This window comes from Myiozetetes cayanensis, unplaced genomic scaffold (assembly GCF_022539395.1).
Source record: "Myiozetetes cayanensis isolate MyiCay16 unplaced genomic scaffold, myiCay2020 scf2-11, whole genome shotgun sequence".
In the NCBI taxonomy this organism is placed as follows: Eukaryota; Metazoa; Chordata; class Aves; order Passeriformes; family Tyrannidae; genus Myiozetetes; species Myiozetetes cayanensis.
In genome coordinates, this window is record NW_026087411.1 from 38,670,422 (window position 1) to 38,695,730 (window position 25,309).

The window sequence follows — 25,309 nt, forward strand, 5'->3', positions numbered from 1 at the left end:
TATACTTGATTTACACAGGATATCAAAATATTTAACTAGGCCATAAGGCTCTGGAACAGCCCTGCATGTGTGCTTGTTGAGAGCATTTTATATAAACATCTGCCATGGATTGTCACAATCCATCTCCATGCAACAGATAATCTGTTCCAGGGAGCTAGAACAGAAAAACTAAAGAGTCGTGTATTTCTTAGCACAGTTCTGCAATATCCTTATAGAATACAGTACTCCAGAAATTTAGGTAATTGCTGAAATTTTTTTTCTGACCATGTTTGATAACTCTGAATATTTGAACTATGAAGAAGCCGAATTAGAAGACAGGGAAAAAGGAGAGGCAGAATATCTTGAAAGTTCTATCTATCAATCTATCAAATTAAATGCAAATCTAGGTAAGTATGGTTCAGGCATGAATACTTCAAATAATGATTAGCTCAATCAGAATTAGCAGCCAACTTATTCTAAACTGCCCCTTCATATGGTGAATTTTACATAAAAATTAAGACTATCAAAAACACTTATCTCCATTGAGCTTTATTTTCCAGGATATTTTAATTGTAACTGGGTTTAACCTTTAATACATGCAAGTGGAATTTTTGATCTAAAGCAGAATCCAGGGATATTAGAGAACTAAGGTTCATTAGGTTCTAATTTAGCAATACAAGATCCATGTAATGAATTTATACAGCACATTGCTTTAGGACATCTTAAATATTAAAATTAGGAAGGAAAATGCACATCATATCTGAAAATATCCAACCTATAAAGCATTTTGTACAACTATTACAATGCAAAATACTACAAATACTACAGTACAAATACCTGGATCACCACGAAAAAGATCTTGTTATGACTGAAAGAAATGGCAAGACAACAGCTGCAGACAGATTACAATGCCCATTTTCCACAGATTTTAATAGGACATTTCTATTGCATTCTTACAATGCAGGGGAAAAAAAAATCACTTAACAAATATGCTCTCACTGTACCTGTTGCCTCAAGCCATAAAATTTTGCTATTGGTTCTGAAGATCCCACTGCCTCTTCCACAGCATATAAGTGGATATCATCCTGAACACTTTGAGCTGGCCAGAACCCAACCACACCTCTGGCTTGTAATTTCTTTTGATTAATCAATGTTTTCAGTAGATCTTGAGCATCATTATAAACTCTCTTTGCTTCTTCACCTAGCAAAAAAAAAAAAAAATCCCTTTAGAAAAAGTATGTTTTCACAACTGGCTAAATAGGTTTAAGAATTGTTGTAGATTGATTCACTTTCCACATAATTCTCTGATGGCTGCAATGATCTTGTCAGCTACAGCAAATAGGGAGACTTCAGTGTGATCATGTCTATACAGCTGTAACAACACATATTTTTGGGGAAAAAAAACCCCACAAATGCACAAAATGTTTCAGCCAGCATGTTTCAGACTGGGTGCGTGCACCTACATTACCACAGTGCAGCAGACCCAGAATGTTGTTTTCAGTGTCACCCTTGCACTTTCATCATGTATTTCAAGGCCTACTGACTAGTTTCAAAAGGAGACAGAGCTCTCTTGCCATTTTCAACCCCAAGGGGAACACAAATATATTAAGTGCTCTGCAGCCATTTTCTGTCATTAAAATACCTCCCTGTGCTTTGGCAGGTGAATGCTAAATAAGGTCACTGAACATTTTTCCCCATTTATTTTTCAGACTCACATGGCAACAGTTGGTTCATCAAGTGTTGCTTTAAACAAATAATTTCAGTGACATTACTTTCCATGTGTTTTCAGTATTCCTATGTATTTCAAAACATTCAGAATCTTAATGCAGCACAGCAGGCTTGTTAAGGATTCTTTACATGAAGTAAATTTCAATACTCACCTACAGTTTTATCACTGAAGATCTTAGGAAAACTCCGATTGGGATATTTTCCCCTAAGTTGCCAGACATCAAAGAAAGGTTTCCAGTCAATGTATTCTACCAGCCTCTTCAGGTCATAATCTTCAAAGACTTTTGTGCCGATGAATTTTGGTTTAACTGTACGAATCAGAAGTATGATTTGACATGATGAAAATAATTTAACATTGCTCTTATACGTGCTGCATAACTGATGCTCACCAGCCTCCAGCACTGCAAATGACCTCTTGCAAAGTAATTGTCACTGTCATGTTGTTCCCAAGTCATACCACACTCCACAGTTACAAAAGACATAAAAGGCATACAAAGTTGAAAAATTAGGGCCTTTTGTTCATTCATATAAATCAACACTTATTAGCTGTTGGACTTTGCAACTTAGTTCAATGGTCAGAATATTGGCCAAGTCAGAAGACCAAAAAAATCTTACACAACTTGCTAATAACTATTTTATGGGCATACATACCTTTCATATCTACAAATCCCTACAAAGAGACATGTTATATGCTATGATACTGCACAATATTTCTGTAATTTTTTATGTCATTTCTAAGAACTTCTGCAGCCACATGTGTAGATGTATGTGCACAAAGGAAAACACGAGATGGATATATGTGTGCAAAGCCACAAGCTTTTCACTTGTTTTCTCTGTCCTGTTCAATACTTTATAACACAACCTTTATCAAGATGACCTACTGAAAGTTAGCATCTTGTTGAGTCTTGTAAATGAAATGACAGAAAGGAGTGTTAATGTCACTGTAGGATGCAACTTCTCGTGGAATGCTGTTTACACTTCTAATATTTAATTTAAAATAAGTGAAAAATCAAAGCAACCCAGTACAAAAACCGATGGGGAAAGGGTAGGAGAAAGTGTAAGGAGGAATTTCATAGAAATGCCATGTCACAACCTGTGTGCCATGTCACAACTATACCATACCAAGTATGGGGTAGTAAGCTTTGCAATGTAATGAGCCAGGCAGACATTATTTTGCTAAGCGGTCATTAGATCTTTCTTTGATTATATCATGTTATGTGTAACTCATTGTTTTAGGATTTTCTTTGCAATTTTTTAATTGAGATTTAATTTTTAAATGAGCTGTGAAAAAATAAACCAGAAACAGATTGCTCAAATTTATGCAAAAAAGATCTTTACTGAGACAGACTCCAATTTACTCAAGCTGTTACATTGCTATATTCCAAAGTTTAATCAAGCATAATTTAATTGAAAATATATCTTAAATAAATACATGAAATAAAACAAAGGCACAGCAATAACAAACAGCAACATATAAACTGACCCGGTTTATGGCCTGATAACCAGTCATTATGGAAACCTTTTCTTCTAGCTTGCTGTAGAGACAAGTATCTTCTTTCCTGTATGGAAAAGCCAGTCATCTTTCAGACACATAAACTGTAACTGTTGACTTTGTGGTAGAGTTTAAAATGCTCTTCAGGAGAAATGTGACAACCAAGAATTTCAGTTCCAACAACTCTAAGTTCATAGGTGTAAAGAAAGATTACTTCACAACCATACCATTATTTTTTCCTGTATACTTCTAATAAACCTGGTCTACAAAATTTCTAGTTCCTCTGAACTACAGCAGAGGTTCCTTTATTACTTCAAAATACACTAAAATACAAGTGCAGCAAGATATTCTCCTACTGCTCAGATCCCTCACCTAAACAAGACTAAGGCATTAGGAAAGCATGGTGTTTTAAAATACAGTGTGGCTCAGTACCAGTAAAAGCCCCCAGTACCATTTTCATTATCCTGGTTGTAGCTCCCCATTTTCATCTACTGCTCTAGGAGAGCACAGGTCTCCTGTAGGTTGACTGCCAGCTCCACAGAGGTGTCCTAGATACCACTGATTAGCCACTGATGACAATCAAGGATTCGCCAAACATGCAGAATTTTCCCTTATAGGTTAGAAAATTTGATTTCATAAGCACTTCTGGAAGTTTTCAATCAATTCTACTGCAAGTTTTAAATGAGAACAAATACACCTGAAGGTCTTCATAAGGAGCTGAAACCAAGAGTTATGATGCAAGTGCCAACCATTTCAAACAAGAAGCTAAATCAATTACATTTGTACCTTGAGAGACTCATAATGTTCTTGTCTAATTTCTTCATATTCCTCTAAGATTTCTTCAAAGAAATCATCCTTTACACTACTGTCTAAAAGCTGGGAGCACTGAAAAAACCAGGAAAGAGAAAGCAGTCAGTACATACTGTAGCATACTATAGTAAGAACAGAGTATAAATTTCAGACTAAGCAGTCTCTTTTGGACTCGCTTCCAATTACATTTGGCAACACTAAACTAAGCCTTACCAATAATCTGCAAGCTAGATTCAAACTATTCAAACTATCCTTATTTGAATATGAGTACTACTGAGAGCACTGCCCTACTACACAGGTAGTATTAGCAGAGCCAAGTCTGGCTTTGAAAAGATGTGACAGGAAAATACTCCAAAACCTCAAAGACTAATAGTTACAGAAACACACTGCTTGGCCTACTTCTTACAAGCATGTGTTTTCCAGCTAAGACCACCCATTTCTCTGAAAGAGAATCCAGCCCAAAAAACTCCAGATGCACATTTCTCAGTGCTAATGTTGCCATCTAACTAACTTCAGAAACATATCCAAATTAGAGAGGATAGCAGTTCATATCTAACTCCATCGCTCTTCACTATAAAAAAATCTCAAAACTACAGTCAAGGACTCAGAGTTAGTGTCACCCTCACTAAAGAAATGGGTTTTAAATAAAAGTACCTAGTGACAATAACTGACACAGGTAAGAGAACCACGTGGTAGGAAAAAAACAACTGAAGCAAGAGTAGTTTAGAAAGTTGTCTCTGTTATGCTTTTTCAATTTTCTGCTATAACATTAAGCCTTAGAGGAAGGACGAGAGGCACAACAGAAAAACAGGGCATGTATTTTTGCATGGATGAGAAACTATAATTTAGAACTTACAACCACAACACTCTTGGATGCATCCAGGACATGAATTACAGGTGCGCTATATCGTGGGGCAATTTTAACAGCTGTGTGTGTTCTTCAATGAAAAAGAAAAAAGAGTGAGCATTTCACAACTTAAGCAAAAAAACAAGAAAACCAAAAACCCAACAAAAAACAGACAAAACCCCCAATGAAATAAATCACGACTTAATCATAGACCAGAACTTCAAAAGAAGAAATTCATTCATCCATCTGCTACACATGAATCATTAAACACAGATTTTAATAGGTACATAAACATTTTTCTTCAAAGAGTATCAGAATGCTTCATAAATAATGTGCCAACACACATTCCCTCACTGTCTTACCAGCTGAATGAAAATCTGCAACTCATTAGTTTAAGTCTCAGAAAATTTCAGTGAGACTGTTCCAAACTAAGCCTAACAAGAACTAACAATTTTTTTAATCCTTTTTGCTCATCTTACATGTTTTCCTCCCACATGCTGGGTCTATAGATTAGCATTAACCTAAGTCACTGATGATTATTCCATTTCTGCAAGGCTCTACTTCAAAACTGGAGGCTCAAGTCCTCTACTCACCTGAAGAAGGAATTCTGCCAGTGGTCAATAAATATTACAAACTTGCATCTTGAAGATACAGTGAACCTTGCATTATAAATACAGGAGCAATAAAGCCAGGTAGTGATCCTACTCTCCACTGCCCATCAAATTATGAGACAATTTGCTAAAGCCATAAATATAGAACATAATAGGTCTGCTACAACATGAGCTGCTCTGATAAAGAAAGGAACACTGCTAACAGCTTCTAGTGATGAAAGAACCTCTGCTCAGAGTCCTGCCAAAACTCCGCAAGCAAGTGTAGGAACAAAGACCTTATAGCCAAAGCTCAGCTTTCTTATACACTAAGGTCAAACACCATTTTTTAAATTAAATCTAAATCAGAATCCAGGAAGCAACCTTCCACACCAGAAATAAGATCTCCTTTTTCTGAACACAGAGGTTTACTGATGACTGTGCAATACAGCTGTGTAAACATTGTCCAGCATCTTCTGAATTTGCTTCTAGGAGACACACTTTTGATCTTGGTAGCTCTATGTTTTACAAATATATTGTATCCTCTGATAGGAACAGACATAGGAAATGAACAGGACATGGTCCTACAATGGCACTGTATCAACCACTACATAGTAATTTTTATTTTTTTTAAAAATAAACTTTACCACAATGAGAATGTTGCCATTATTTCTCAGCATCTGAACTTACCAAAGCAGCACAGTAAGAATGCAATCATCATCATTACTGTAAATAATGAAGAAACTCTATTGTGTAGATTCTGGAGACAAAATCCAGCCCCTCTCTCTTTAAAACTAACCTCATCTTACACCCTTCAAAATACTTATGGTCTCCTTATTCCAAATAACATCTGCTTTTCACAGAGAAAAAAAATGTAGATGGTTCTTCATTAGGAACCTCTGATACATACACAACCTTTGAGAATGTACACATGAGGTTAAGATGAAGACTGGGAAAGTAAAATTAAAGATATATTACGAATCCAGTCTTCTATATACAATACCTTTACTTGACGTATATTTTATAGACACGGTATTGTGTCTGGGCACATGCATAAGTGTATATTTATATACAGTTGACATGAATAAAATTACTATTTTATGTATTCAAAATTATGTATATATTCTTCAGCAATTTCCATATTCAAGGATAAAACTTGTGCTGCTTCCCTCTTAGCTACATTCATCTCTGTGAATAAATTCTACAAAATTGTTTGATGGTGGTTATTTGACATGGATTACAAGGCCACAATGCCTCGTGTGAAAACACTGAAAAGATCTGAAGAAAGGGCTCTCCTAAGACCTCCACTTGGAATAAAGCCTTCCCTTCACTCAACTCCTGCCTTTTTTTTTTTTTTTTTTTTTTAAGGAAAAACCCTCCATGTTTGTTGTCAGTATCAAAGTCGTAGGAAGAGACTCACAGGGGGAAGGAGAAAAAGAATACAGTGAACCTTGCATTATAATTACAGGAACAATAAAGACTGGTAGTGATCCTACTCTCCAATGTCTGTCAGATTATGAGACAATTTGCTGCAGACAGAAATACAGAATAGGTCTGGTTACAATATGTGCTGCTCTGATAACGAAAGCAACACAGCTAACAGCTTCCAGTTACACAAAAAATGACCTCCACAGTCTTCTGAGCTGTCACCTACTCAAGCACACTGTAACCTAAACAAGTCAGCAAAGCGTGACCCAAGGCTGTTATACGTGCCCCAAACACATCTGTGGCAATGTTAAGACTAGGTGTCAGTGAGCTGTCAACACTGATCTTCAGGAAATCATAGCAGCTCTATTATTTCATCTGAACAGATCTGAGAGAACAAGATCTCAACAGAAAAGCTCAGTCTATCAAATGCAACATGCTAAGTACTTCAAAGCAAGCAGCTAGACTTTATCCCCTGTCAGCCTGTTTGAACAGGACTGGAGACTCAACCCAGTCATCACCTTTCTGAACAATGATCCAGGAAAATACAGTAACTTTCTTAAAGATAATAGCTCCCTTATGTCAACACGATCATTTCTAGTATCAAAATCCTGCACTTTCAGAGTGCTTTGATGAATCAAAGTAGATCATTCAATCCCTTAGAAGAACAGAACTGTATTCACATGCATATGTGCATGAACTTTTAGAGGAAATATAGTACTTCCATGTACAATATACACTTGCAAAATACACAACACTTGCAAAAATTAAACACTTAAGATGTCCATTATTTTTTATGTCTTGACTACATTTTACCTCTATATTCTAGGATTTCTGAGACAAGAAGTAACAGTCAATCTTAAGTAAAAACATACCAGCATGTTTGTAATGGAAAAACGGGGAAAGGGGTAAAAGAAATGGCTATAAATTTTCTTTTTCCCTAGTTAACACTATTTTCACAGATATTGCCCATATTCCCAACTGAGATATCTTACTTAGAAGTAGTTGCTCCTCCAATCAGCAAAGGAATCTTTATTGCCAATCTCTCCATTTCCTTAGCGACAAAAATCATCTCATCTAAAGATGGGGTGATTAGACCAGACAGGCCAATTATATCTATTGCAAATTTACAAACACACATACACAAAAGGTTTAGCAAATCCACTCTAGAAAGACACAGAAATTATTACAGAAAGGTTTATGTCATACATCAGATAGCTTCATGCATCAGATAGAAACTAATGAGATAAAAAACAGCATAGTTATGAGTCTATAAGGAAGGTTTGACCCAATTAGAAAGTAAAAGCTTTTCAAGAATGACAATGATTCCAAATCCCCAGTTTAAGATATTTCCCCATCTTCACAGCTGCTGAACATCTACTGCTATAGTTTGAACAATAAATAAACAGTACTTTTGATTAGCAAGCTCCAAGCCACAGAAACTCAGCACTGAGGAGAGAAATAAGACATAATAATTATAAACTCTGCTCTTGGAAACGCTTTCAAACGCTTCAGCACCTATGTTCCACACAATTCATCTTTTCTGAGATGCAGTAGACTGTTTCAAAGCAACTGCAACTTGTTTCAGAAAGTTCATTATTTTTACAACAATTCATTCCTGATTTCACACTCACTGATCTGGTAGGCCGAATGCCAAGTTCTTTGACTGATTTAAGACCCCATAAGGAGTTACCTAAACCATTTCAAGGTTCCATTTATCCATTCGTAAAACAAACACTAAAACATCTCTCCTGGAATTGTCCTTTCGATACAGGCTTGCAGCTCCTCAGGCTAAGTTTCACAGAAGTGCCAAATACTAAATAATTAATATTGTTAATGCAGCAGTTCTGATTTCTTTGAAGACAGTCTGACCAAATCACAGACAGCATAGGAATGCAATAAGCAGCAGTAAAAAATGTAAGTGTGGTTTAAAAATCAAACAATTCAGAAGTACTAATAAAATCTCTCTGTACCTGCTTTGTTCTCAATAGCAGCTCTCAATATCTTATCACATGGAGTCATGACTCCTAAATCAATAACTCTGTGAAAAGAAGTGAGATGACACATGGTCCTTTAAATAATAAATCAAATATCTGCTAAAGGGTAAATACATTTCTCTTACCGTAAATAACTGACCTAAAATTGCAGTTAAAATTGAGATTTTGTTTGTTTCTTAAAACCCCTTTGGGGAATTTTAATACAGGAAACATCTCTGTGTCTGGCAAAATTTTCAATAAATCAGAGTTCCAGATGGCATAGTAGTTAAGAAAATTCAAGTGCAAGAAGCTTTTTTTTTTTTTTTTGTTGTTAAATAAGTTTTTGTGGTTGCACTAAGTCTGGCTGAGATGAGTTAATTTTCTTCACAGCAGCTGGTATGGTGCTGTCTTTTAGATCTGTGACCAAAACAATACTGCTAACACTTGAAAATTTAGCTACTCATGAACAATGTTCTCCAAGCATCAAGGCCTTCTCTGTTTCTTACTCTAACCCCCCAAGGAATAGACTGTGAATAGACACAACCAGACAGATGACCCAAACTAACCACAGAAATATTCCATGGCATATGATGTCAAGCTCAGCAAAAAAAATAAAAAGGAGAGTAAGGAGTTTAGCAGGGGTTAGCCATCTTTGACTCAGGAACTGGCTAGGCACCAGTTTACCCATGGGAGGTACAAGGGGACTGCCTTTGCATCACTTGTTTTTTTTTTTTCTTTCTCTCTTCTTCCACCTCCTCTTCACTTACTAAACAAACATTCTTCTCCCCTCACAGTTTTTCTTGCTTTCCTTCTTCCTTTCCTCTTTCCCCATCCCACTGAGGTTGACTGGGTGGACGTGACTAGGCTAGTGCTTAGCCACCTACCAAGGCTGTCAACAGCAGTAGCATTTCTGACATTTTTGGATAATATAAAAAGATTTTGTGGACATCATTTCTTATATCAGGAATATAAGATGATTCACATCAAAGTTGTGCCTTATTAAAGCGTACATTTTATGAAACAAGACACTGCACTTCCCTTATTATGATTTTAATCCTATTAACCCTAGCCATTGCCAAGGTTTTTATTTTTTCAAGTAAGCCACCCCAGCCTGCTGTTTTCATTCAGCCTCACTCACACTACTCATGGTGACAGAAAACTCTATGACTTCAGTTCAGTAAGTGTAAATAAAACTCAAGAAAGCCCGAAACCAATCGACAGAATTTCAAGAGGAAATTAAATGGAATATACTGCATATACACAGCACTGCTACTGACTTCAACACTGCGTGTATTAAAGTAAAGGGATAATTTTGGCTCTTTACAGAGCAAATGACAACCCAAAGTCAAAGCAAAACTAAAGGAATGAATGATAAGACAGAGTTCCAAAGGTGATTCAGCTTTGTGCAACATCTGACAGACCCTTAACAAAGGGCACTGATGGGAACATGAACACTCCTTCCAACCCTGTTGCCAATCCTGCTGCACAAAGACAGGCCATGAAAGACCTGACTTTTCTTGAATTTCTAACTTTTGAAGTTCAGAAACTCACCTCTTATTAACAAAACATACCTCAGCAAGTTTTTAAACCTCATAGTTAACAAACAACTTGAAAAACACATTAGAAGTTCCATTCAAATCTTACAAGACTTTCTTTTTCCCCAATGCAACCCACACATAGTACTGACTAACTGCAACTGTTGTATCTGATTTCCTCAGACATAAGTTTAAGACATACTTATTTAACTGATATGAAACAAATACAAAAAATGATGTTCTCATTTATGTTCCCATTGATGTTAAACATCATTCACCCCAGATGCCAATTTATTGGGAAAAACAGTATTAAAGAAGGAGGCAATATTCCCTCTTGCCCCACCCATTAGTAAAGCTGCTATGATCTGTGTTCCCAATCACAACTTAGGGAACAGAGGACAGTTTCCAAGAAGTGCCCACCTCTGTTATCACCACAGCTAAAGCTAGTCTAAGGTATTAATTATCTATCCATATACAGTTGTATTCCCAGTTAGTCTCTTTACCTGAAGTTGTTGCAGCCCAGAACAACTCCCACAATGTTCTTGCCAATATCATGTACGTCTCCTTTCACAGTTGCTAATATTATTGTACCCTGATAAGGATCCTGGAAGTTGAAGAAATAACACAAGAGTTAAATTACTCAGAAGCCTCAGGATGTCTGTACAGATTCTTCAACGATGTAATCCCAATCCATGTCCCAAACTCCTTTTGTAGTAATTGCAAGGCATACTGGAGACAATATAGTAAACTATAAAAACTATTTTTAAAATATCCAGGTAATTGAAACTTGCACATTAATTATTCTTGCAAATTGCATGGATGTTATTCAAAAATCTGTGTTTAAAAAGCCAAAATAGCAGATAAAACTATTTCATATCTGTATAGCATTTTGTGCAGCGTAATAACTGAATTCCTAAGGTACCTCTGCTCCAAATATACACCTCACCAATAAAGAGATTAAACAGACTAAATATTTAGAACAAAAGGGCATGAATGCTCATAATAACATGCCTGTCTGTGCATCAAGATCTATCTTTCAATGCAATGCTGAGAAGAATTAGCAACATTAGAAGGAAAATCAAACAAATTAGCAAAAGTTAAGAGACCATTTTTTTAAGCAACACAAACAGCCAGGGAGACATTTCAATGCAGTGATTATAACACACGACTTCAGACTACTCCAAGCTGAACAAACAAGCTGGAAGAAGGACCTCCTTGAAGAAGTGAAGCTGTTCTGTCACAAGAAGGCCCTCGGTTAGATGGCATTCAGCCTGACAAAGGGTGCTACCAGCAGCACAACAGCGAAACTTCCCATAGCAGTTCTCCATCGGGACACAGGACTTGGCAATACACTTTTAGTTGCATAATCACTGTTGTCATTTGGAGCAGCTCCAGGCTATAACAGTGGTATGTCTGAGTTGGTGCAGGATCAGATGGCAGTAAGCAACTACTTAAATTGCATAGAGCATATTCCATGCAAAACTACAAAATATTTTTCCAGACAGTATTTCATCTCCTTTGCAGATGGCAGAACTGAATGATTAAATCCTTCTATGAAGCATGTCATATTTCTGGACATACTGAGTAGATCTCTCTTTCATGAACCTACATTGTAGTTGCAATACTATGGGTTAAAAACATCTTTATATATTACCAAGAGTGATACTAGTATTTCCCATGGTCCTAACACATTTGTTGAATAAAATCCCTGGATCCCCACACCAATGCCGTTGTTTACTAAAATCTATTATTTCCCCAGTGCTTCTGTTTTACAGAAGACTGGAGAACAGGGAAGGCAAAATGGAGGTCTGTAAGTCAGCCATCTCAGCACATCAACAAAAAATTCTGCAGCTGAAAATATGCTACTGGAATGTAAGAGGAATCTGGGGAAAGAGATTAATCAAGAACAGGGGAAAGAACAAAAAGTGCTGCCCCACATTGTATCACACCTAGTAATTAATGATGATTTAAAAAAAAATTATTACCAATTGGATTTGCACATGAGAGGAAGAAAAATCTGTGCTGTGTAGCAAACAGCATGGGTCAGAGCACAGGTCACTTTAAATAAACCCTATTTAGGGCACACTGTGATTTCAATTGTCTTAAGCAAGGAGGTCCTCAAGTTCTGGGCACACATCCAAAGGGTTTCTTTTTTTCAATCTTGATAGAGATCCACAGCCACAGCTATTTATCCTCAAATGTAACTATCAACGTTTTGCATTTCCTGGCAGTCTGTGACTAAAACTGTCCTGGAGGTTACAGTAGCCTGGGTAACATCAGACAGATCAGTTACCAGAGTCTGCAAATCATTTTCCTTCAAGTCAACATCTAACTCTGGAGACAGACACAGCTGTTTTTATCTCACTCATCAGTTCTCTACAGAGTGACAATGTATTTTTTAAGAGGAAGGCCCTACATCCCTTTCCCAGCAGAAGGTAGAGGAAGCAGGACAGAAGTCCTGCCTCTTCCCTCCTGTTCCACTCAGCCACCAGAACATCTACACTCTCTTCAAGACTGTTTGCTATCTTTTTAAGAACCTCCCAAATTCTACTTCATTTCTTTTAACCAGAGAATTAAGTGCCAGAGGGTTCAGGGAAGATCCTAATCCAGTGCTCATGGAAGCAATGGGGAAATAATTTTCAAAAACTTTAGACAGCATCAGAACAAACCAAAAGGTGCCAAATACCAACAATGTCATCTGAATTAAAATAAAAGAAAACAGCATGAGTTGGAGAGAGATGACACATAGAAAGGTAACTCATGACAGTCAGAGAACAGATCCCTTTAAGATACAGCAGAGAAGGTATCCACAAAGAGCAGGGGAAAAGAGACCAGGCATTCTCCTGCTTCCATTAAGATTAGTCAGGTTTGATTATCAGGTCATTTTTCTTTCTAAATTATTTACTGTATTTGTTACATTTATGCTGGACAATTACACAACATATCCACAGCAAGTAGAAAGACAACATGAAAGAAGATTTCACAGGAAGAATTAGGAACTATTCAAAAATCCATAAAAGGGAACCCAAAGGAAATACATAAATATCATAGTTTAGAAAAATTCTGCTGTTCTTCTTTTTCTTGTGTTAAAAAACAGGTTCTGATTGCAGCTATTGTCTCTGAGAACTCATGAAGACAAGGTAAGGTTCCACAGGACTAAAAAAAAGTAAATGTACATCAAACCTAGATTTGATAGACAAAGACAAGAGAAGAAGAAAAATATTTAACAACCAGAATTGTAAGCACCTATTACATTATAAATACAGTAGAAACAGCAGATATGAGTATAATAATATATAATAAATGGGATTTTGTCCAATTCATCTCAACTCCCTTTTCTACTGAATACAGTCCTGCAAGTATGGACAAACAAGGTACACCCTGTATCTTCATTTATCTATTGTTCCTACTTCCAGTTATCAAATTTGGAAGCAATTACTTCAAGTATATTCACAGGTAGTTGATAAAACTATTCTAGGCATCAGCAAGTGGCTGTGAAACAGGAACTGCAATAAAGGCCCACAACAATCCAAAAATCATTGGGTATTTTAAAATATATTTTATAATAATGGCCAGTCTTCGCGAGCGAAGATCCGGGGAAGGTCTTTACACCTTCCAGCCTGCGCATTGGATTTTTTAGGTGAGACACAGTGTGCGCGGAACTGAGCCCACCCTTTAATCCTAAGGTTCATCTGCCAGGGCCAAGTGAGCTTGGACGGTGGCAGTGAGGTCCTCAGGACGTAGATGGGTTGCCTTTAAGGGCTAACGAGCTCCATCTGCCCGGGAGTGGCCCTGACCGGGAATCAAACCCGGGCCTCGGAGGTGACAGTGCCGCGCCCTTACCACTAGACCACCAGGGGAAAATACATTTTATATATTAGATGAAACATAGTTTTCAGATACTGGTGGCAAAACACACATATGAGAAGACAACTATATTCAGACTCTGTTAACACTGCAAGTTGGTCATGGCTACACATGCAATGAGTGTACCATTCTATCATAACAAGAGGTCTTGAAGCCACAATCTATGAAGAAAAAGGGTGGAAGAAATTGGTTTGTTTAGCTGGGAGAATGATAAGGGCTATGGAGTAGGGAAGAGTTGAATAAAGAGAAACATGGTGACAGGCTTTGAACATGGAAAGGGAGTTAAAGAGTTCATCGAGGGCAGAAGTAGTAGAAGCAAGTGGCAAAATCTGCCATGAAGTTAAAAGTATCATGAATAAGTAATACTAGAACTAAATGCCTACAAAAATACAAGAAATTAAGTTACATTGGTATAAAGGGCCTACAAATGCTTATGGTACCGTTCAGGAAACTTGTGACAACACAAAATCTGCACTTTATGAACTTCAGACCAACTTCAAATTATGTCAAGATTGTCAGTTTGCGTACGACTGCATCAACTCTCCAGGTAGTAAAAGTAATTAGTAATAAATAACTTCTATATTTGTCAGAGCATGCTGTGACAGAGTTACAGCACAAAGGACTGTATCTTGCCTCTTCCTCTACGCTGCCTCGTTTGGCTCTCCTTTCCTCTCTTTCTTTTTCCATATAGGGAATAAGGTGGCCAACTGCTTTCTTCATAACTCGAGCAGACTTTATTACCTGCACAGATAAAGGAGAGGGGGCTGAATAAACAATAAAGACAAGGTATAGGAATAGCCTCAGTTTTCCTGTAACTTTCTCTTAAACCCATTCGAGCAATAAATGAAACTTCATCTGCAGACGCAGGTTCCAGCTTTGCAGATCATTCTGTGGCAGCAAGGCTGCTGGCCTTACTGGGCTAGCGATCTACACGTGACACTTTCTTGCACAGCACAGACTCCTGGACCACTCACAACAGAACTGAAAGCTACAAACAGGCCCAGACTTGGAAGGCACTAAATGCAGTAATTTTTATTTGGATCTTTTATCTCTCTTGCTCTTTTTCATGAGCTTAGACTTAAAATTATGTTTCAAATAAAGCAAAAAACTCAGGAAGAAAAGAAACAAACACATAATTCTACATAAAGGAAGCCAAGTTCCAAAATAAAATAAAAAAATCACTGCTTCTCAGCAGCAACTGAATTTTTACAATTCCTCCTATCTGAAAAAACAGCCAGCATAGAATGTTTTGGCTACATTTTACAATGCTAATTTTTGCAAAATAGGAAAATATATGAAATTATTTTCTCATTACCTGAGGCAGAAACATCTTTCCAGCACCAAAAAGATCACCAACAATTTTCATGCCATTCATCAAAGGTCCCTCAATTACATTTAGAGGTCTAGGATATTTTTCCTGATTTAATCTTGCTTCTTCTGTATCTGCAGTGACATACTTCTCAATGCCCTGGGAAAAAAATTGAGAAGCTTTTATGTTGCTAGTTAGCTGCCTCCTCCCAAAATACCCCCATAAAGTCACACAGAAAGTATAAGTAGATGCTTTAGATACTGCTAGTCTTTAAGCATACCTCAAATGTGTATTGAAAATAGGCTTTCTTAAGAAACAGAACACTGTACTTCTTAGGCATATAAAGTAATTCAAAGCAAGTCTCCACTATTAACAGATTTGTTCATTTTTCTCAACCATGCCATAAGAAAAACCTAATTGCTTCCACAGCACAAGTGCCACTCAGTGCAGTACTACTAAAGGACTAAAAAAAGCACTAGGAAGTAAAAGCAGCTGTGTTTCTCCTAACACTAGTGGAACAAAATACTAAAGGTCAAAGAGTTCAACTTGTGAAGTTTAAAGATAAACCATTACAGTTTTTTCTGTTATTGAAGTTAAATAGATCAGTTAAATATATTATTCATTATTAATTAATAGCTTGTTAAAGAATGGCAGCTGAAGAACTTTTAAAGCCAAATATGTCCCTTAAAGTCTGAGCTGAGATCATGTGTCTGAGAGCTGATGGGTAGGACAGTTTTCTGCACAGATTTACCTTTATGAGAGCATATTCCAGCCTTTCCTCCACAGAGCTTTTACGCCACTCATCAGTCTGTACAACTTTCTTTCCTCCTTGGGCATGATTCTGAAAAAGACAGACATCCAGAGGAGCTTGCAAGCATAAAAACTATAATTATGGGCTTTACTTTTAGAAAAAAGTGGGATAATTCCAAGTACTGACTCATAAAATAATTTTAGACTATACAAAAGGTTTTTTAATATACATGCAAATCACGTTTCAAACACCTGAGATATACTACAGGGCACTTATGTGGATCTACATCCCAAAGGGTACATACCTCAGTGAAAATGTAAACAAAATAAAGTTTAAAAAAATATATATAAAAAGAGAGAGCAGTTTGATAATTTTTACGCTCCTAAAAATGATGAAATGACTAATCCTAAGGGTTTCACTTCTGGGAACATAATTTAAATTGATTCCTGGCCCACACACTACACTTAATTTTAAAATTCTAATTAATTTGGCTCTAATTCAGTTTCTGCTGGAATAGGTTATGTTATTCCATATCACAGACGTGTTTTCAATCAGGCAGCCCACAAAATTACTGTTTGTCACGCACACAGACTGTCCCAAAACACCACATATTCTCTTTGTTTCACCCTCATGTTCCCCTTGGCTGTGAACACAGAGGTCAAAAGGGCTTCACAGTGCAAGAAAGTTCACAGTGTGTGAGACACAGTGTGCGCGGAACTGAGCCCAACCTTTAATCCTCAGGTTCATCTGCTGGGGCCAAGCGAGCTTGGACGGTGGCAGCGAGGTCCTTAGGACGTAGGTGGGTTGCCTTTAAGGGCTAACGAGCCCCACCTGCCCGGGAGTGGCCCTGACCGGGAATCGAACCCGGGTCTCAGCGGTGACAGCGCTGCGCCCTAACCACTAGACCACCAGGGGCTCCTACAATAAAACTACCACCACAAATAAAAGCAGAGATTCCAACAACGGCTTCCCAAACTTACAGACCTGGGAGTCATCATCCACTTTCATTTCTACTTTTAAATTAATCATTTCTCCATTTAAATGCAGACATTCTACCTTCACAGAAACACTGCTTAAGGAATCCCTTTCTAATTCTCCTTTTTTTTGTTCCTCTTATGCACCCCTGAATACCCCAATGGCGCAACTCTGCTTAAACGGACGAGATCACTCTCAGGTGAATTGGTCAGACACTATGAGCACCATCTAAATAGCCTAAGTACAAGGGACAGAGAGAGTCTTCCGGTACTGGTTTTCAACATGCTGCCACTGCTGCTATAAAGCATGCACCACCATAGGGCAAACTACAAACCAAATGAAGCTCTGCACAGAAATAATACCTCCAGGAGCTACAAAACAGACATGCAGACTTTCTTGTGCACTTCCAATCTAAGAGCCACCTAACCCTGAGAGATTTTTGCTCTATCTTCCATTCAGAACAGGATTGCACCAGTTGTCTTACAAAGGATAATCTGGAAACCTTCAGCCGTGTAATCTTTGTCTTTTATCACCACCATCATTACAACATCTCAAAAACACTAAACAGCTGATCCTCACTCTTGACATGTTACATGAACTGGAAATCTATGCCGCAGCTACAAACCAGAAGCAGCTACTTCACCTTTTACCTATACTCCAAGGAAACAATTACCACCAGAGAGAAAGGTTTACTCTGTCTCCCACAGTGCACTTCTCAATTAAGTTCCAGTATCAAAGTGGCTTGGTTGGGGTTGTCCTTTTCTGGTGTTTGTCTGGGTTTTTTTGTTGGTTTGTGAGGGTTTCCTTTGTCTGGGGGAAGTTTGTTTGGGATTTTTTGCTTCTTAATTTTTGGGGGTTTTGTTGTGGTTTTTTGTTTGTTTGTTTGTTTTTTAAGAATGCCTATGCAGCTTGTTCTCCTGAAGCATATGAAGAACTCTGGTATCAGATCTTCCATGGTACATACGAAATTGAAGAGCCTTAACCTACCACACATTTCTTTTTATTCTACATTAATAGCTGAACCACTTGTAGTATTGTTAGTAAATTCTAACACCCACTGTTATTTTGACACATGCAGTTTATAGGCTGTTTTACCTATCATCTGCTGGGAGGTGTTCAAGCCCAGGTGCTAAACTAACTACTAGTCAAAGCTTAAAACTGAAAGTTACCTGAGCATAATGTAAAAGTTTCTCCGTTGCATCAGGATCTTTGTTCCAGATTAGATCCTCACACAGCTGTAGTAATTCCTTGTGGATATCATCATACACTGGCAGATTCCCAGCATTCACAATTCCCATGTCCATGCCATACTGAAGAAAAACAGAGAATCCCCCAGATAGGGCTGTCAGACATAGAACTGCACACCTGCCAAGTGCAAACACATGGAAGCCAAAAGCACATCATACCTTAATCGCGTGGTAAAGGAACACTCCATGCATTGCTTCTCGAATAGCATCCATTCCCCGAAAGGAGAAAGACAGATTGGAAAGACCTCCACTTATCCTGGCTCCTGGCAGTGTTTCCTATAGGAAGTGCACACAGATTTTTAGAAAAGTGCTTTCCAAAAAGGAAATCTAAGCAAAGCATTCAATTCATAAAACAGTTGGCTCCTGAGCTCAGTGCATTGGCTATGCACCCTTTCTGTCTTCCCTGTTCCAGATTCTCCCAGTAGCTCAAATTCATAAAAAGCAATTCAAATCTTTGTAGAAAAAGATATAAGTAAAGGAAAGATCCAGCCCAGTTATGCAGTAAGCAGCTACTGTGGTTTCCATAGTCATAGGTGCTATTCTGAATGCATCAGTCCCCCCACTGCAGCTTTCCGCATTCTCCCCATGCAGACCTACTTTTGGCCCTTCCTTTCCCCACCTCTGTGGAAACAGGAGCAGCCAGCCTGCCTGCACGCATGTCTCAGGAGCAGACTGCAGCTGAGCAGCTAAGCTCGAGGGTGCAGCCCCCCTTCCAAGAGCCTGTGGTGACACAACAGCCTGCTCAAGCCCCAGACTGCTACTGACAGAGCATCTCCTGACCTATCAAAGTGTCTTGTGAAACCCAATAGTGCAGTTTCCCTGGCTCTATTTAGGTGATGCTCTTCGCTGCTGTACTTCCTTACACACACTTTAGCTAAATAAAAAGCCAGATTACTGCACAAATCCCTTTCACGGAAACAGGAATTTTATTAAAAAAGGTAGCTTTTCGCAGCTTCAAAGAGGCTCCTTCTAGCTAGCACGTGAATGTGATTCTTACCTCACTAATTAAAGTGGTATATTTACAGAAGAGAAAGTGGATTGAAATATATTCATAGAACTATTTAAAGTTGTTTTACTGGAAATACAGCTATACTGGGGAATGGTTGCACTTCAGAAGAATAAGCTAAGCTTATTCTTACTAAGCTAAGATGTGTAACATTTTGCAGCAGTGTTTTGCTGTTCTTTTTGAGGGGAGTGCTTTTCTGTTTTATGGGGGTTTGGGTTTTTAAGTAATGTTAGCAACCTATTTCAACTTAAAATAAGCTTACAACTCACTTTTATGGTTTTAGTAGCGTTGATAAAATTTATGGCATAAAGGTTATGTTCTTCCATTCCAGTTCCTATGGTCAAAATATTAGGGTCAAATATTATATCATTCGGATTGAAGTGCACTTTATCCACAAGGAGATGATAAGCTCTGGAACAGATTGCAATCTTGGTTTCTGTTTCTGTTGCCTAGTGAAGAAAAAGAATTCTGACATGAAACTTATAGACTACACAAAAAATAAACTCTCCGGGAATCATTTACAGCTCCAGTGACTCAAGACTTAGAATCTGAACATCGCAAATATTAGAAAAGGATTATATATATGACTTTTCTATTAAAAATATCACCACCCTGTACCTAGAGTTTTGAGTCAACTCATAAAAAACCACCTAATTGCTTAATGTTTCATCATCCTATGCAAAGCTTAATATGTGGGTTTTGACATAATTAAATCAATTCACAAAGATTCCACTCTCATGCAAAACATAGTTTCTGAACTAAAAATATCTTTTATGAAGGAAGGAACAATTCAGGATGGCTGAATAGCAAGAGACAGGCTCTTGTGTTAGCAGAGCTACATTTAAACAGTTACTGACTCCTTAAACATGTGAGCAGCAAAGAAATTGCTACAAATCAGGTTCAAAAATATTGCTAAGGTTACATAGACCTTTTTGAATCAACTGTGTCAATGAAACAAAACAACTTTGTCTTGTACAAGAATAAGGAAGCCTCACACTCCAGAAAAAAATACATCTCCTTTGAAGCACCACTCACCTGCCCCACTTCATCAAAAGCCATAACAACCACAGCTGCTCCATATAATTTAATTTTCCTTGCTTTCTCCAAAAAGTCTTCTTCACCTTCCTTCAGGCTGATGCTATTTACAATGCATTTACCTTGGCAACATTTCAAACCTGCTTCGATCACTGAAAAATTTGAGGAGTCAATGCACAATGGCACCTGTAAATAAGCCAGGAGAATACATGCAAGTTATGAACTACAGTTTTATGTGCTCTTTGCCCATTTGGACATAAAAATCACATAACACTAATCAGCATTTATCAGTAAAAGTTTCCACATATTTCTAGATTCACTTCAAATGCAAAGCTCAGAGCAAATTTAACCCAAGAGCTTCCGCGGTGACTCAATCACATATCATATCGAGATCTCTACTTCTCCCTGTATTATCTTGTGTTTCTGATTTAGATACTCATTTTTAGAGAATGCACGTTGCAGAACTATCTTTTAAAACCATCCTATATCCATAGCAACTTTACGTTTTCTGAAAAGCAATACTGTTATGCACTGCAAATATACAGATTATGGCTCATAACTGCTGCAAAATGAACCTGCATTCGGCTTTTCTAATCAGTGAGAAGGACTAGCATATACTTATCTGAAAACATACAATGCTAAAGCCTCTGTTTCACCCAAAGGCCTTCCCTATTACAGCACCTTTTCCTCTTGGGGAACAACCACATCTGCTTATTAAGCACCTAAACTGGTTACTAAATAAAACACTATCAACATCTTCTGAAAGGCAATTTACAACTCAATAAAATGTTCTTTATTGTGACTCAATTACAACCTTTGCAATATCCGGTTCTGAAGAAATCAAGTTACAAAATCTGGTCATTGCAGCAGGGCCATCCAGCATCCCATCATCCATATTGATGTCAAGAATCTGGGCCCCCATCTCAACTTGCAGTTTGGCTACACCCAGGGCTTCCTAAAGAATAAAGTCAAAACCCAAAACAACACTCAGTAGAAGAAAATCCTAGTTATTCTCAGGATAAGATTTCACTTCCCCAAACTAAGCATGCAGTCAAAAATTTAAACATTTGTAAGACATCCCATAATAAAATAAGGAAGTGGTCTCTGATGTACAACAATACATAACAGCTGTTGATATGGGACAACTTACAACTAATTTGTTCACAAAACATGACACCAGAGACCTTTAGGTGCCGGCAGTGTCACTGCCTGTAGACTGTTGGTCATATGCTTAACTGAATGGTTTAGGATTTGCATGGTAACAAGGACTTCTGACAGCACAAGATTACAGGAAAACAGTCTCTATGATGGTATGAAATAAGGGTCTTGCATCACAAGCTCTGTTTCTTTTATAACACAGGATACTTAACTTTTGGAGACTGACATTTCTTCCAGCTGCAGAATAATCACAAGTGTTAAGAAAGAAAACTAAAGTTTTTCATCCAACCTACATAATTATCTGAACACTCATGTCTGCTCACTTTCTCTTTTTTGTCATTCTGCAGAGTCCCTAACAACCTGTGCTTAAAGCTCTCTTTATTTAACAGGACTGCTCCATGACTGCTATGACCTTAAGTGTCAGACTCCCTAAAAAACAAACTAAGGCTTTAATTTTGATTGCATCAGCTGTAACGTCAGAGCATACTCTGGGGCAGAGTCTCAGCTCTCAAGAGAAGTTACTCTACTATTTGTTTCAATGTTACAGTATCAATTTACACTAGTAAAGACTGAGCCCTTCAGTCTCAAGAAAACAATTACTTTCTAAGCAACTTTTTCTACACCAACTCTCATGTAGCATGCTGGAGGCAGCAATCAAAGTATATGACAATTAGATGCAACCATAATGCTGACCGGGATTTAAGAAGGGAGGGAAGGAGAGTGAGGGCTGCACAGTGCCACAATCTATCCCAAAGCAAATGTACCTCCTATGTTGAAGAGGGGATTACACGCACTTTCTTTATTCCCTTCTCTGTAACTCAACCCATAGATGCAGTACAGATCAGGACATTTTCTAAAACCTCACCAGCTGTATAACTTAATTAAAAATGGAAAGTCATTTCCGGTAATACTTGTCAAAAAAGTCCTTGTAAAACCCTTCTATAAGGAGCTGGTAAGCAGAGAAACAAAGAACAGTGAGAAAACAAATTCTCTGTGTTTTCTTAATCTTGTAACTGGTGTAGAATAGTGCTTTGTGCCAGTTAAACAACTAATAACACAGTGCAATGGAGCAATGAAAAATCAGAGCATCAGGTATAAAGATTATTGATAAAATGTATACTTCATAGTTGCCTGCCATGATGAGTTTAGCAAACTTCCGTGATCCTGCAACATTGCAGCGTTCTCCAATATTAACAAAGTTGGTGTATGGCCCAATCCTGAATGGTTCCAGACCTTAAAAAGATATTTTTGAACATATTTTTAAAAACAGAAAAGACAAAACTGTGTAAGAAAGACAAAATACCTTTCTAAACTGTAAAATAGAGGTCTGTCTCTTCAAAAACAATGATTTCTCAGCATGTCAGTGCTCTAATGAGTAACTAGCAAAGCAATTCAAAGAACTGAGTTCCAACACATATGCCAAAGCTTTGTATCCTTCCTCAGTAACAGTCAGTAATTTACCTGATCCACAAAAAAAACAACAGCCAACTTGTCCGATACAAAAAAGCGAAGGTACGATTTTTGGACATCCATATTATGTACATACACATGTTCTCTCAACTTTCAGCTGTGTTGACTCTCCCACCATAAGAGAAGCAGCAGCCCACTGAAATGGCTAAAAAGGACAGCTCTTAACTATGTACCCAAGTTCAGAGAAACAAGGCAAGTTGGACCCTTGGGTAGCAGGCAACGCAGAGGCAAACAAACGCTACAGCAGAACCAACTAAGCTAATGCATGACATAACAGGCCAACCATGATTTATTTCATTTGCGCTAAACTGATTTGACTTTGAGATTAAAATACCAGACCAAAATGAAGGTAGTGTTTTACTTCAGTGCATGGCTCGAAGGCTAAAAAGAAAGCTCTGACTGTGGAACATAGAGATCTAGACTCTGCTAAAACAAAAGATGTTCTAGACCTAGAGGTACTGCTGGAACACAGTCCCAGTATGACTGAATCAGCATCTGAGGCAACACAGGGCAGCTCTCTCACAGCAGGTACAGCAGGATCTTGACCCATCTCTGCCATTAACTATAGTCAAACTACCTGATCTCTCTGTGCTTGACCCTGCCATATTGCAAAGTGAGGATAAAACTACTCACTTTACCATTACAAAGTGACTGAGACTTGCAGAGTAAATATGCTGGCCTGATTATATTAAAAAGATGTCAATAAAATGTTCCATTAGTCCTTTGGCCAAAACAGTAAGACTTAGATCTGGTTACACATGCATAAGCTTGCTGGATTCAGATAGAACCAGACATTCATAGTGTTGTTCTGGTCATCAGAAAACAGACAATAAATTAATACACGAAACTTGTGTTAGTTATGAAACTCAAACTGTTACACTCTGTTTTACCTGACAGCAGCATGTATCCTGGAGAGAGAGAAGGTGGAACACGAGGCTTACAGAATTTCACAGCTTCAGCAATTTTCCTGAGTTACAGAAAGAAAAAGTTTTCAACTAAAATTAAATCACTCCAGATAAGATGCAAACAGAACATACTAGACCTATATCCAAGTGAAGAATTTTATCCCTTCCCCCCTGGTTATCAAGATAAGCACTTCAGAGTACAAAAGACCTAGCCCCCATGGCTGATGGCCAGACATTAGTCTCCTAGGAGACAAGGCAGATAAGGACTTGCACTTTACTTTTTTCTCTGGTCTCCTGGGCAACAAAGTGGGAGGAGTTGGGGGGGGCTACGGTGTGGCTGGGGCTGGGGTGTGGGTGTGCCGGTGTGTGGCTGGGGCTGGGGACGGCAGGACACATCATCGGAGGAGAAGCTCGCTGATGTCTCTTTTTGCCCTGAGACATTGCCAGCTGCAGTTTTTGCCTGAGGTGGATTCTAACTAGTTGAAGATCATGTGTTTTTCTTCCATTGGGAGAACTTTCTGTTTTATTGCTGTTTTTATTTCCTTTCCCTCCCCCCCACCCCCCCTTCTTTCCCAGTGTGGGAAGGGAAGGGGAATAGAGTTTTTTTTGGTTTTGGTTTTTTCTCCGATATACCCTGGGAGGTGTTGCTTTTTCCCTTCCCCCAACCCACGGGGCGGCAGCCAAGGATCTCACAGCGCCGCCTGGTGACAGGCACCAGACATTACAAGTTCTGCTCCTCCAGTGATCCAACAGCGCCACCTGGTGAATGGTACAGGACATTACAAGTTTTGCATCTCCAGTGACCCAACGGCGCCCCCTGCTGACTGTGGTTGGAACTGCACCAAAGGGTGCAAAAAAATTGAACTGTTTCATTTTCCTTTTGCCGGTTTATCGGTTTTGTTCTTGAAGGGGATTATTGGTGGGTATAGGAGTATTGTTTGGTTGTTTACTTGGTTTTTTCCGTGTTTCTGTTAACACACACATACCTTTTAATAAAGGGCTGTTATTTTCCCTTTTCCATAATTTGTTTTCCTTCAATTGGAGCCTCTTAATTTTGGATTTATAATTGCTTAGAAAGAGAAGTTTGGGTCTTTTCTCCTAACCCATCCTCAGCAAAAGACCCTTGTCTCATTTAAACTGGGACAACCTATATTTGCAGTTTAGTCCTGTAGCAGACAAGACTAACTAACTATTTTTACTTTGTGAG

The 25,309-nt window shown here is 38.1% G+C and overlaps 1 protein-coding gene across 5 annotated transcripts in view; it reads right to left on the minus strand.

Annotated features, from left to right (window-relative positions):
* MTR (5-methyltetrahydrofolate-homocysteine methyltransferase) overlaps window positions 1–25,309 on the minus strand; it is a 50,973-nt gene that overhangs the window by 5,579 nt on the left and 20,085 nt on the right. For 4 of the 5 annotated variants that reach the window (XM_050314558.1, XM_050314559.1, XM_050314562.1 and 1 more), the window contains 18 exons: window positions 24,088–24,164; window positions 22,848–22,960; window positions 21,384–21,524; window positions 20,570–20,755; window positions 19,804–19,983; window positions 18,688–18,804; window positions 18,451–18,591; window positions 16,307–16,396; window positions 15,562–15,714; window positions 14,880–14,987; window positions 10,883–10,983; window positions 8,842–8,909; window positions 7,864–7,984; window positions 4,866–4,947; window positions 3,986–4,084; window positions 3,191–3,266; window positions 1,860–2,015; window positions 984–1,180 (listed from right to left, as the gene is read on the minus strand). In XM_050314558.1, coding sequence (XP_050170515.1) covers window positions 984–1,180; window positions 1,860–2,015; window positions 3,191–3,266; window positions 3,986–4,084; window positions 4,866–4,947; window positions 7,864–7,984; window positions 8,842–8,909; window positions 10,883–10,983; window positions 14,880–14,987; window positions 15,562–15,714; window positions 16,307–16,396; window positions 18,451–18,591; window positions 18,688–18,804; window positions 19,804–19,983; window positions 20,570–20,755; window positions 21,384–21,524; window positions 22,848–22,960; window positions 24,088–24,164 — 2,206 coding nt within the window. The remainder of the gene's footprint in view (window positions 1–983; window positions 1,181–1,859; window positions 2,016–3,190; window positions 3,267–3,985; window positions 4,085–4,865; window positions 4,948–7,863; window positions 7,985–8,841; window positions 8,910–10,882; window positions 10,984–14,879; window positions 14,988–15,561; window positions 15,715–16,306; window positions 16,397–18,450; window positions 18,592–18,687; window positions 18,805–19,803; window positions 19,984–20,569; window positions 20,756–21,383; window positions 21,525–22,847; window positions 22,961–24,087; window positions 24,165–25,309) is intronic. The other variant, XM_050314560.1, reaches the window with a different exon arrangement.